Genomic DNA, 14,176 nt, shown 5'->3' on the forward strand with positions numbered 1-14,176 from the left:
TCTATTTGAAAGTACATGATTAATTTCTTTAGTGTACTTGGAAGTGCATTTGATGTCATGAAAAGCAAGAAAAGTACATGATTAATTTATTTGATATACTTGGAAGTCTACTTGAGAATATTCTCTCTTCTAGCTTCCTCCCCTATGCTGATGTAGCCAGGAAGAGGCATCAGTAGGAAGTATTTAGGGTACCCTCATAACTTAGAGAATAACATCATTGGTGGAGAAAACCATGATCACCCTAATGGAGTCCCTTACGACCAAGCTACCAATTAGATAACTATTCTATAATGAAGTTGGCAAGCATTGCGGACATACACAAGATGGTGATTGAAACCCTCCTCACCTCCCCATGTCCAACATCTCTCGAATGAGAAAAAGAATCAAGGTTGAGTCCAAAGGGGACAACCAACCAACTTGATGCATTGTTGATTATATATGATGAGGTGGAGAGTCCCTTACAACATTATCTAATTAGTGGAAATGAAAGGTCGAATCACTTGTTATCAACAAAAGTAAGAATCAATCACCCATGAAATGAATCAAGCTATCAATTGGGCAACACAAGTTGAAGCTAAATTTACTTGATTTTTTATTAATACTAGTGAAAAGTGCATTATTGATTAAATGATGTGTTGTACTTTTTGAATTATATGTAGATATAGATGTATGGTTCCAACAACTCCATCTTATGGATGGGTGAAATCAACTTGAGTGGCGTTCTATGGTATTATTTAGGATTATCACTAATTTACCATGACCACACGTATAGTAAGATACAACCCAAACCAACATTATTTTAGGTGACGAAATGTGAGTATGCTATGGCAAAGGGGTTAATGCGTTGCCTCCCTCAATACATTCTCCTTGAATCAAGTTCAATGATAATTACTCTCATAAGAGCCAACCGAGTGATCTCTTTTAAGAGAGGTGTAAAAATTCTTGCTTTAGGATGACATTAAAAGCTAACACCCTTTAAGCTCAATTTTTAGGATCAAGCCTTACATTTCACTACAATATACCCTCAAAGATGATTGGAACTATTGAATCCATGTGTCCTATAAGGTCTGAATGATGCTATATATGGAGAGGTGTTTAAACAACTATTGAAGGTTGTTTTGTTGCCTACTGGCTAGGGACAAATACCTCACATAAGAAGATCCAACTACCATCATCATTATAGATTGGAGCCATTATTCCCACCACAAGAGAGACTTAGCCAAGACACTTCAAACCTCCCATGCTAGAGCACTTACTACAACAACCAATGAGAGAGATACTAAGATGAGCAAACACTACATTAGACATAGACATGATATCTTTACTGTCTTTTAGAATGTAATTCTTTCAGCTTCTTAACTTTTCATATTTTCCCACTTTTCATATAGCCATAGACTCTTTTGCTGTAACCTTTATTCATACTTTGATTGTATTCTTATGACAAGACATCACTACATTGAACTATATGTTGAGGTTTCAAAATGATCTTTTGCAACTCTCTCCACTTCATTTTGTGAAGTGTACCAAATTAAAAGAGTGATGTGACAAAGTGTCTCCACACACACACACACAAAAAGTGGCTATCCTAGTGGTAAGCAACACATTTTATTAACCCATTGACCTAGGTGCAAATCTCCATTTTTCTACACCTATACTAGATGACCGTGCAAAATGTAAGAGTGGAACCCAATACCTCGTTATCAAGAGTTCAACTTAACCCATTGAGCTACATCAATTTGGTCGCTCTCTCTCTCTCTCTCTCTCTCTCTAGGAGGGCGAATGGGCACTTTATAAACAATGGCAAAGTCATCAAAGAGTTCGTAAGGCCTATATCACCAAGTTACTTTGGGTCATAATGCATTAACTTATAGCTTGAGTAGTTGGATTTCTTTTTGGTGCTAATGGCACCTTGCCATGGGTTTCTTTTTGTGATGATAGCTCTCCGAATTGCATTGTAACTAAAAACTTGGATTTGTGTCTGTCCTATACTCCTTTAAGGGATCTAAAAGGACATTAATACAACTCTCTCTCGCTTTTTTTCATAAACAACTCTCTCTCTCTCTCTCTCTCTCTCTCTCTCTCTCTCTCTCTCTGAAATTTGTGTGTGTGTTATGACAAAACCAATTGTCTTCATGAAAACACAGTTCCAAACTCCCTTCACTGTCATTATCATTGCCAAGTACTGCTGTCATCATGCTCAAGTTCTTTATTTGGACAAGACGACATTCATGCTATATTGAATTTTTCATTATACAGTGTCAGACTTCCTGTGATTCTCCTGCTAAAGAACTCATTTAGGTTCAGTTAAAGAAACCAATAAAGCCCTCCCTGCTCAAAATTTATAATACAAGGGAACGTGCTCTTGATAAGAGATGTGACTGATGTCATGTAGCAGGCCTCATAACAAAATCTGATCTACATGAGTTATGCCGGAAATTTGTTGTACCAAACTGATGCCACTCAAAAAAAAACCTATAGCTTCTACCAGTTAATGAATAGTGATCATACAAGCCTGCAACTACCGTGCATCAATACTTTCTTCGGGAAGATGCTGCTGCTGTTGTACAAAGAATGCACCGCATATTTGATCTCTGGTATTCATTTGCATATAAATCACCATTGTCTTGTGTACTTCTTGAAGTTTGTGTTTGAACACCATTAGGTATAAAATACTCTTTTCTAGTTCTTGGCTGCTCAGGCTGTAGATTATCAGCTGAGTCAGCAAGGCATGTAACGTGATATACATGTGTGCAGAAAAAGGCAACCACAGAAACATTCTGCAGTGCAACTGGATCAAGACATATACAACATCTTCCACTCCCCCCAGTATTTGATGTCACTCTACTTCCTTTTGACCCTTGGCTTGTCGAGCTTACAACTGGCTGAGCCTTGTGTTCTGCATTTTTTCTTCCATTTGCACTTGATGTCATGCGATCATCCCTGCTTCCAACAAAGATAGCATGTCGTGCTTCATCATAATACTTAATCAGCAGATTAACACAATCAGCCTGTGAATAGAAAAAACTGAAGTCAGCAACATTTACTGAAACAACTGGAATACTAGAATTCATGTCTATATGCTTATTGCATGTAACAGTGCAAACAACCCAAGTAGCTGAAGTAAAGAATAAATCTTGTATACCTTCAAGATATCATTACAGCCATGCCGAAGAGAGGTCTCTGTTCTGTAATCAGTAATAATTTTTACCAGACGATTACGCAATCTGCACAGAAACAGACAGTGGGTTTGAAGTCATAAATGTTCAGCTGTAGAGGGCCTTCTCTTAAGTTAACTCACCGTGGAATGTGCATCCCCTTTGGTAATCTGTTTACTAGGTGCAAGGGATCAATATTTCCCACCGTAAATTCAAGCAGAGCACCTATCTGCAGGTCACCTAAAATACATCAGAATGTTGTAACCAGAAACTCTAGAAGTAAATAGCCAAAGAGTCTGGAACAAAATACCATTTCTGGGCTTGGTAAACTCTGAGTAATCAGTTCTTCCCACAAATCTTCATCATGTTGGGAAGCAACAAATTCAATAGCCTGCAAAACTCAGCTGAGTATACAATCAAGTTTCTAAAAGGAGCTCGTAGAATTACTTGTGATGCAGGAAAGTTACCATGCTAGAGAAGGTATGGGCACATAATACACATATATAGTAACTATGTACTGAAGTGACTCAATTGTAGAAATAACATGTCATATTTTATCAAGACTATGCACAAGCCTTTCAAGTTTAAGCAATCTTTTTGAAATCAGGTTTCTCTGACTCGGAACTTACTTTTTGCCAGCCATAGACACCAGCAAGAGGGGGAGGAAAACGACAGGCGCATTCATCTATCACCACATTTGGCAAGCTATCATTGTGATACACATTGTCTTTTTTAATTTATTTCTTTCATGATTGAGTTTTGCATTATAGATTATAATTTAATGATCATGATTCATGATTTGTGAAGCCTTTCTCTATCTCTCTTCCCCCTAGCCCTCTCGCTCTAGATTCTTGAATCTTTTGAGGCTCAACTCTCTCTCTCGCAATATTACAAACAATCCATCAAATTGTCGGCACATGGGCCATTTTCTTGAGACAGTTCCCGACGATTGTGTGGACTCCATGTGCAAGTCATTGTTTGAACTTGCTCATGGAGGACATCCAGAAGCTCAAGTGGGTGAAGAGGGTGGTCCACAAAGCTACATCAATTGTTACCTTCTTCACAGTAAAGGTGAAAGTGCTTGCGATGTAGCACAAGCATAGCACACTTGAGATGAAGAAGCCTTCTTCAACTTGGTTTGCTTGCATATGGTTGTTGCTTGAGTGCCTTTATGAGGTGCAGTCCACAACATAGTGGTGTCCATCCTATGGAATAAGTGTGATGAGCATGAGACAAAGACCAAAGCCATGCAATGCTTGTGCCTAAATGAACAATTTTGGCAAAAACTTCACACCGTTCTCATTGTTGTGACTCCCCTTTATAGGATGTTGTGTATGAGTGATTGCAAAGAGCCCACCATGGAGCTTCTCATTCACTTCTTTAGAGCGCCATTGGTGGAGGCACGTGCTTGCACAGTGATCACCGAGACACAACGTGCATATGTTCTAAAGATAGCACAGAGGAGATGCATGGATACATAAGCCCATCCATGGTTTTGTAGCATTGTATATTCGACCTACAAGTCATTGGCGATCATGGACAACAGAGAACTCTATTCGGACCAACTTGCATATTTGACTCGTACGGTCCCCATGGATAACCACAATGCAGTGTTGCAAGAGCTAGGATGCCATGCAGACTAGAGAGGGCATGTGGCATTTGCTTTTCCCACTTGGAGGACAAAGCCACTTGTGAAGCCTCTATTTTGGTGACAACACTTTGGATACATATTGGAGACCCTTCAACCCTTAGCCATGAGAGTCCTTGCTCAAGATTACTCTTCATGTACATACGAGAGAAACTAGAGAGCTTATTCTCTCATTTACGCAAAGATTCATGATCAGCTTAGCACATGACAGTTAGAGCATCCAGACTATATAAGCCATCTCCTAGGCTACGTGTTGATGCCCTTTGATCCATGATCCGAGCTCCCTAGACATTTAAATTGTCACTAAATGCAATTGTTGCCCCTAGTATCCTAGCCACTAGCTATTGCCATCGCGCCAGTTTTCATTGCCCCAACGAGTGGTTGTCAACAGTTGGACGTCACCATTTCAACCATTGTCACCGCCACTCGGTCATATCTTCAACACTTTGTCAGGCTAGTCCGGTACCCCATCAATCTAATCGTTGCCTTGAACCAACTTACTACCAATTCTCAAATCTTCTCTACCCAAGCTCCTTGGTCGTTGTTGATAGCTCTAGCATCTATCCAATTTGCCACTAGTGGTCCCGCCTGCCTGTCGATGATCTGCTAACTTGTGCACAGGAGCTTGTTGAGAAACCCTTTACCCGCAATTTGCGTTTTTGCGTTTCTACGTTTTGCGTTTAGGGTTTGCAACCCCAAAAAGGGACGCCATCCTAGACTAACTGTGCCTATTTATAAGCCACTCTCTCATTCATTCCTTACGACTGATTCATTCAATCTGTCACCTCTTCTCTCCTGCCTCTCCACTACCCTCACACCTCTTCAAGAGAACATTGCAATTCGTGGTTCATGGTTTTCATCATCTTCCTTGTGCCATGGCACCCTTGTTCCCTTGTATCACATTCACTCCATGATTCAGATCTTCATCATTCCATTCATCAGAGTTTCTTCTCTCTTCTCTTCTCTTCTCTTCTCTTCTCTTCTCCATGTTTGCCAACTTCACTCTGTGTTCCTCCCCGCAAACCCTACTGTCTCGCTCGTATGTCATCTTTTGACATGGTATCAGAGCTCGATTTGCTCAAACAGCGGTAAAGATCCTCCACTCCAGTGACGGCAAAGACTGGTGGCGGGTTCGGCATCCACTTCTCTTCTTTGTCCGCTGCATCAAAATCTTGTTTCTGCAGGTTTTAGGTGTTTTCAGATTGCTGCTCACACCCCTTTCGTGGAGGACATTGCAGTCTCAACTGTCCCTTGCTGTCATCTACAATCTGGCACCTATTTCCAGCCTTCCACCCGCAGTTTGCAGCTATTTACAACAGAGCAACTGTTGCTGATCACTCTCCATTCAGAAAATAATCTCGTTTTTGCAGATTTCAAGTATTTCAGCTCGCTGCCCACACCCCAGACGCAGAGGACATTGCGGTCCAAGCTGGCCATTGCTGTCTACAACAGTCTGGCGCCTGTTTCCAACCTACCACACACTGTTCGGAGCTGATTTCAGCATACTGATTGCTGCTGCTGGTTTTTTCTGCGTTTTTAGTCTTTCTCTCTCCTCACCTGCGTTTTTCTACTCGTTGCAACCTCTTACTGCTGGTAGCATCCTCCTCCCACTGCCAGTTCACTTTCAGCCCTTCCACTACCCTCCCACCCCTTGAGACAGATATTGCGGTTCATGCTTTGCATTACCCTCACACCCCTTGAGGCGGATATTGCAGTTCATAGTTCGTGGCTGACCTCTTCCTTCTTCAGCAAGGCACACTGGTATCCATGGCTTCTTTACCAACAAATGACCAGTTTATTAGGTGTTCCTACTGCAGCACGAACGGTCATCCCACCAGAGACAGTCAACATCGACCTTTGCTTCCCACCCCTCTGGAGTATATGCGTCTTCCACCAAGCACTCCTTGTGCCACCTCTCCTTTCTGGACCACAAAGATCGTTCTGCATCGGCTATTAGAGTATTATGCTCAAGCCAATAAGCTACACCCAACGCGCACTAAGTCCTTTTAAGCACATGGAGGCTCTAAGACCTTACGAGGTGATAAGCCCTCTCGGAGACCACCCCATTGCGAGGAGGTTTCCCCCACGCACTTCCGAGTACAGTGGCTTCCACGGCCCACATCTCCTCCACAATCCACCCTCTTGAGAGCGCGCGACTATTCCCCACCCTTGGCTCCTCCTGAGCCTCCTTCCCCACCCTCTTCCACTCAAGTTCGAGAGGCCACTTCTGGGTGCTTTCCGGCTTCTTCTTCCAAGCACCAGATACCTTCTTCAGCACAACCGGCCGCACTTCGTCGTCATCAGATACTTCGCAGTCCATGAGCCATGAGTGGTTAGACTCCCTTTCTCTCTCAGACTGAGATTCAGAGGGGGATTTTCTTACTTCGCCCTCAGAGGGGGCTTCCAGTTCTTCTTCGGCTTCAAAGAGGGCTCCTACTTCTACTCCTTCCAATTCAGAGAGGGACCCTATGTGCAATGAAGTTCTTCACACACCACTACCTTTCACTTTTGAGGAGTGGCTCTCCTTTGAGCAATCATTTCCTCTACTCATACCCAGGATCTAGAGGATCTACCTAGATCGGGGCCCTTGGGCCTTCAACAGCGACTTGTTGGCTTGGCCTTTGTATTCCTTCTAACATGGAGTCACGGAGCTAGTGGTTTCTCTCCCAAGGTTGAGTTTCGGGTTCTATAGCTCATCCAATCTCCTAACTATCTTCAAAGGTCTCCTTTCAAGTGGTATTCTCAAATTACAGGGTGGATCTTCTTTGTCACTTGGTCAACATGGAGCCACCTCCCGAGATCAAGTACAAGCATATCCTTATGGTTCTCGACACCACACAAAGTCCGACATTCCTCCTATGCATTGCATGTTTTCATCATCTTTGTACTAGGGTGCTTGGGCAAGTGAACAATTTTCCTACGAGGGACACTGTCCAAGTGGCACCTGCTACATGAGCATTCTTCAACATGTAGCATTGTATCTCCACCACACTCTTCTCTTGTTCCCTTTTTTGGGCCTGAGAGGGGGTGTTGAGAAACCCTTCACCCACAATTTGCGTTTTTGCGTTTCTACGTTTTGCGTTTAGGGTTTGCAGCCCCAAAAAGAGGCGCCATCCTAGACTGACTGTGTCTATTTATAGGCCACTCTCTCATTCATTCCTTATGGCTTATTCATTCTGTCCGTCACCTCTTCTCTCCAGCCTCTCCACTACCTTCACACCCCTTCAAGAGGGCATTGCCGTTCATGGTTCGTGGCTGTCATCATCTTCCTTATGCTATGGCACCCTTGTTCCCTTGTTTCACATTTACTCGATGATTCAGATCTTCATCATTCCATTCATTAGAGTTTCTTTTCTCTTCTCTTCTCTTCTCCATGTTTGCCAACTTCACTCCGTGTTCCTCCCCGCAAACCCTACTATCTCGCTGATACGTCATCTTTTGACAGAGCTGCCTTGTCATTGCCCTATTAAACTGCTGCTAACACTAATACCTTGACCACCATGTTCCTACTGCTACTAACCCACGCGTCTTGGAGCACCGCCAAATAAATCGACATCGTGTTGCATGTCCGCCTCATCATCAACCTATCACGTCCCAATCAACACACACTCCACATCAACTGAAAAGTCTTTTGAATCCCCCCACCTCCCCCCCGTGCGGAGGGCCACATCATGCTGACCTACCATCTTGCTCCCTAACAACATTAATATCAAAATCTTTAGGGAAAAAAAACATTTGTATTCTTTTAATATTTCAACCAGCAAGCCCCAATTCCCTACATCTAAGCATACATTTGGGTAAATTTGGGCATTTTCATCAATATCACAAAATCTCGTCCAAACTTCATTAGAAATTTGGCAGTTGTCATCAATTTCCCCAGTTTCTTTATCAAATTGGAAAAGTTAGATACCCATCATCAACACACTTCGAGCTTTTCACTGAGCTGGTCAAAATTTTCCAAATTTCACTAAAATTTTTGGGGCTTTTCAAGAATTTGGGACTCCTCATAAACATTGAAGCTCAATTCATTATCTTGCATGACATTTGACACCATTTGGGTAAAAATTTCACAAAAATGTTTGAATTCCTCTTCAATTTCCTAACAAAATTTGGGGTTTTTTAATATTTGAGCTCAGTCTCACCCCAACTTCTTCGGAAAATTTGGGGCTCTTCTTAAATTCATCACATTTAATCAAAATTGAGACTCAATTTACCTTGAGGCGTAGCATTCAACAATAATTGGGTAATAATTTTATCCAATTTCTTCAAATTCTCTTCAATTTTCTGGTTAAATTTGCGATTTTTGCCCAATTTCACCTCCAAGGCACTCGAATTTTGGGGCTTTTGCCTCAAATCATTTTCTTTGGCCTTGATATGCTAAAAAATCATATTATTTAGCTGCTAGCCCTAATTTTTCCCCAACATTGAAGACAAATTATCTTATTTTGGCACATTTATTGGGTGAATCTACTCAAATTCTGCTGGTGTCCACATTATCGGAGAGTCTCAGCCACTAATCTCTGATTTCAGCATATTGCTGATTGCCGCCTTGATCGGGTAATATTTTATTTCTGAAAATTTTTATTTTCTGCATATTTTTCTCTCTCCTTAGCCGGAAAACAGCAAGGAAAAGTTATTCTTCATCATATTATTTGACTTCATTGAGATAGGCAGCATCTCTTCTATCAATGGCTTATTATTATTATTCAAGTATCTATTTTCTCTCTCTTCACTTGGAAAATAGTATTTTATTGCTGATTTCCACTCATGGCCAACAATAATAATGATTTGTTGGGCATGCTTGGCACCGACAACAAGCTCAACAGCACTAATTGCCCAATGTGGGCTCATATGATGCAACAAGTTCTTGTCGCGAAGAATCTATGGCATATTGTGAACAGCACTGAGCATAGGCTGGCTTCTCCAACACCTGCACCACCTCCTGCCTCTGCATTGCGAGGTGGCTCTCATGATGCCGAATCATCTTCCTCTTCCACAACACCTCCCACTCAAGATCAAATTCGATGGGATGGACATGACGCCCAAGCGTATGCCTTAATTGCTTTATGGGTGAAGAGAGGCATCATTCCACACGTCTCATCATGCAAGACAACCAAGGATGAATGGCAAAAGCTTGCATCATTATATCAAGTGCACAATGGAGCACGCATTGCTTACCTACATAAGCAACCAGGAGATTGACCCTTAAACACCCCTTCCCTAGCAGAGTTCCATAACCCTCATCAAGGTGCCTAAAGGAGCTTTCTATATCATGTTTTTCTGTAAGTGCATTAGTGGTCTGTCACCTCCAATTGGCCTGCCAGAGATGATGCCTCCAAGGCCAGCACTGTCTTTGATGTTGAACTCTACTCCACAATGTACAGGAAAGTATTGGCTGTGGAAGCTGTGGGTGCTGCATTCAAGTCCCTTGAGAAAGAAGAGGGACTGGCTACTGTGTAACAAATTCAGTTTTCTTCATTCTGCTGATGGCCAGTTCTTGTCTCTAAATTCTCTAAACCTTGCTAGTCTTATGCTATCCCTTGTGGCGAAGGAAGAACTTAAGAAGAGAGGGCAGAGCCGCCTTGAAAGTGTTATGCCAATGCAAGGGGAGTGGATTCCATGGTGGGCCTGGCAGGAAAGGCAGGCAGGACAGGCGGCAGGGGACATAGATGGACAGGACAAGCAGGCGGGCAAGATGGCATAGCAAGCTGGCTGGAGTAGAAGGAAGGGAGGAGGCAAAGCAGGAAGAGAAGGGCAGGCAGGCAGGAGTAGAAAGGGGGGAGGAGACGAAGCGGGAAGAGCAAGAGCACGTGGAGAAGGAGAGGAAGCAGAGGCATCTGGAAGAGGGAATGGGGAGGAGGCCGGCAAGGCAGGAGCAAGCAGGGTCACAACGGGAGGAAGGGGCAGCTGGACCAGTGCAGGGGGGAGGAGACGCAGCTGACTGGGGCAGCTGGACTGGAGGAGACGGCAAGGGGAAATGCAGGTAGCAAGAGTGGCACTGGTGGCACAGGAGTTAAGCTACAGGAGGCACACGGCAGGAGCAGGGCCACACCTCTTCAGAAATCAAGAAGGATGGCAGGCATACAAGGGAAGCATTTGAATTAGCAGACTATGCTGCAAATTAGCACATTGGAGCCTGGCAGTTTTAGGCTAAGGAATGTCCTAGGCCTTTCTGATGGATTTCTAGAGGACATTGGAGGATAGTTTAAGGCCAACGAAGATATCACTATTCTGCCGGCTATGAATGCATTCAAGCCTGGCAGTAGGCAGTTGGCTGGAAGTTGGCAGAGGCCTGGCCGCATGCTTGAGAGGTATCTCAATGGTGACTACCACAGAGGGGTTGTCCATAGAATTTCGCTTCTTCGGGAAAAATAAACTAAAAGTAAGACTTGAACAAGCTAAGCAAAACTTGGCATGTTAATAGTCTGTTGTTTCAAACTTATTTGACTGATATTCTATGATTGATTGAGAAGTTCAAATCTAATCCTTAAGTTCTGAAAGGAAATACCTCTTGCATATCTTTTAACTTTGTGATTATAAGAGAAAGGGCCTCGCGACTATTCCCCATTCTTCCAAGAAGATAAACTCTTTCTCTTGTCAGCGAGCGCCTGGTGCAAACTTCATATGCCTGAAATGCCATGGCTCTTTACTAGCTATTTCTACAACACATGAACATTTACAGTTTGAAAGAAAAAATATTTTTTCCTGACACAATAGTTACTACAGTGCAGACAAAAATAGGTGATGTAGTTTTCTCATCGCATTAGTTACTACAGTGCAGACAAAAGTAGGTGATGTAGTATTCACACCTTATCAGGTGGGTAATTCTGGCTGCTACGAAGGAAAGGAAGAAGCAACCGAGGTTCATATTCCGCATAAAGCTCCACCTACAACAGCTTATGTTAGAATTTCAACCATATGCAACTGGTTGGTATCTTGTTACAATGGTGCCTTGTATTCTATCATAACTTTCTAAAGGACTTCTGAAGCTGCTAGTACTTATCTTAAACCATGATAAGATTTAAATTCATAACCTGCAATCCGTGAAAACTCTCTCCAGCCTTAGGATCATTTTCAAATAATTCGTGTAGGTATAGATGCAAGAGGTGTCTGCAATCTGTCCCAGCATTTTGTAGCTGAGAACAAACATCGGCAGGTGAAACTTTGTCACGGTGTTGCACAAGCAAAGCAACTCCTTTCTTCCCATCCAAAAGCATTAACTGTAAGGCCTGCAGCTCATGCACAGAATGTCACTTTAATAATCTCCAAGAATTACAACTGCAGGCTTGTGTTCTTTGATGGTTCCACAAACTTGTGATTTGGGCAAGGCAAAGATGAAATCAATAAAACCAAAGATTTGATCTGCAGTGCATTCAATGAGAGACGCAACATGTTACATGAATAAAAGGAATACAAGGTCAGCAATGAATAAATGTTTCTCACTTCTGAACAGAGTTTTCAAACCCTCATGATACACAATATAGCTCTTTGTCAAGAGGAAAAAGCAAAGCATGTCTCAAGAGAACTTTCTTTCTTTTCAAAGGGAAACAATTAATCATATATAAACATCCACACATGCTCATTTTTAAGCACACAAGTAATGCAATTTGTGTTTGCGGACAATTACTGCAAGTGACGGATCTCAATAAGTAATGTTGCCTTTTCAGCTATTTCTAGCATAAATGTTCATGAAACCTAAAATGTAACAATGTTGCTCAAAATCAAGAAGGGTAAAAGGCCTCTGGAACAGGATGTTACTATGTTGACAAACAGCTATATTTGGCACAATCACAAATGAATCAACCATAAAATCCAAAGAAACCCAAGAAAATCTGCAGCTCTTCCTAGTTCTTGGAGGCGGCGCTTTTAGAATTTCCATACTTCTCTAGATCCATCTTGATTTCATATTGAGATGTGGCATCAGAAAGATATTTGACCTGTTCTGCAAGAATCACACTCAGATTTTTTGTGTAAAGGAAACTCTCTTAACAACTGAAGCACCTTTCTTCAGGTTCCAAATGTTCCTTAGATTTGCCATAGATAAGGATATAAAGAAAGACTACAACAAATTGGACCAAAGATGTCTAGGTCTTTTCGTCTTGGAGCTCCAAAGGTGCCCCATGGCACTACTATGAGACAGGAGATCAGCACGCCTAGAGGGACCCAAGCAGAGAGCAATGACGGATTTCTTCCACAAACAAGATTCCACAGGCACTACCAGTTTAGCAGATACAAAGTCATCCTGCCAAACTACACCTACCCCACACCGTGGAGTCACACTAGACAAGGCCATTGCACTTTGCCAAGCACAACCACCTTGACCACTTTGTCAACGACTAAGGGGGCCATACTACAATCAATTTGCCCCGCCATATTCAAAGTCTAACAACATCTTGTATAGTGAGATTTAGAGTAGTGTTGAATTTGTTAAAAACAAAAAATATATATACAGTTTGTCAAGAAAAACTAAAGTTTCACATTTAAAAAAAGAAATTTTTGCATATTAAAAAATGATCAAAAGCAAAGTTTATGTAGAGGTGAATTTGTGCAAACCCCTCCTCTTCCCAATGGATTACACGACTTCTAGGATTGTGCAAGGGGGGTCATGGCAAGAATTTGATTGTGAGGTGCTAGCATGTATACAAGGGAACCCTCGACCATTTTTGCAACCATCAATTGTAAAACAATGGATTATATTCCATGGGCATTGCAAGGCCCCAAAGACCCACCCCTCAACACATCAACAAAGTGGCCCTGGACAATATTGTAGATGGGATCATGTGCTAACCTTGAGACTTCGAGAGGAGCTAGTGTAGCTAGACATCTTGTACATATACTTTTTAGACTTTTTAGAATTTTAGACTTAGATCCTTAGATGTTAACCTTATACTAGGATGCATCTCTCTTTTTTTCGTAAAAGGTAATTGTATTAATTACGAAAAAAAGTACAAGATTACTTGATTACAAGATACATGACGACAATCTAAGCCATCATGTGAAGAGGTTCTAAGTACTACAAGTTACAACGTCATGGCAAAGATGCAGAGGAAATTGCCATATGCCAGGGACGTAAGTCCTCCCTAGAGAGCAAATCAGAATGCTAGCGATCCTCCGCTGGATGCCACTGAGCCTTCTGGAGGACCTGTTTCCAGGAACATACCAAATGAGTAAGCAGCGACGAAGAAGAACTGGAGAACCGCGAATCAACATTAAGAACATGCCACCGAGAACTCCGGATTTGGGTATTGCCATACAGAAGCCCATGGCCCTCAAGGAAATAACGGACTATATCAACCCATGGATGATGATCCGAGCACATGGCGCGGAAAAGAGACCAACGGAGTGCCTGCATGGCTCAGTAATACCTCCGTTC

General features: G+C 42.3%; 1 protein-coding gene across 2 annotated transcripts in view; it reads right to left on the reverse strand.

Moving 5' to 3' along the window:
* Positions 1–2,306: 2,306 nt before the first annotated feature.
* VPS41 (vacuolar protein sorting 41) overlaps positions 2,307–14,176 on the reverse strand; it is a 114,412-nt gene continuing 102,542 nt past the window's right edge. The window contains exons 13-19 of one of the 2 annotated variants that reach the window (XM_087692791.1): positions 11,838–12,032; positions 11,613–11,690; positions 11,312–11,431; positions 3,466–3,546; positions 3,299–3,384; positions 3,143–3,224; positions 2,307–3,008 (exon numbers count right to left, since the gene is read on the reverse strand). In XM_087692791.1, coding sequence (XP_087548917.1) covers positions 2,529–3,008; positions 3,143–3,224; positions 3,299–3,384; positions 3,466–3,546; positions 11,312–11,431; positions 11,613–11,690; positions 11,838–12,032 — 1,122 coding nt within the window. In that variant the 3' untranslated portion in view covers positions 2,307–2,528. Of the gene's footprint in view, positions 3,009–3,142; positions 3,225–3,298; positions 3,385–3,465; positions 3,560–11,311; positions 11,432–11,612; positions 11,691–11,837; positions 12,033–14,176 lie in introns of those variants that run through there. The other variant, XR_015693123.1, reaches the window with a different exon arrangement.

Source organism: Lygodium microphyllum, chromosome 14 (assembly GCF_053477565.2).
Source record: "Lygodium microphyllum isolate KBCC chromosome 14, Lygodium_microphyllum_v1.1.10, whole genome shotgun sequence".
Classification (NCBI taxonomy): domain Eukaryota; kingdom Viridiplantae; phylum Streptophyta; class Polypodiopsida; order Schizaeales; family Lygodiaceae; genus Lygodium; species Lygodium microphyllum.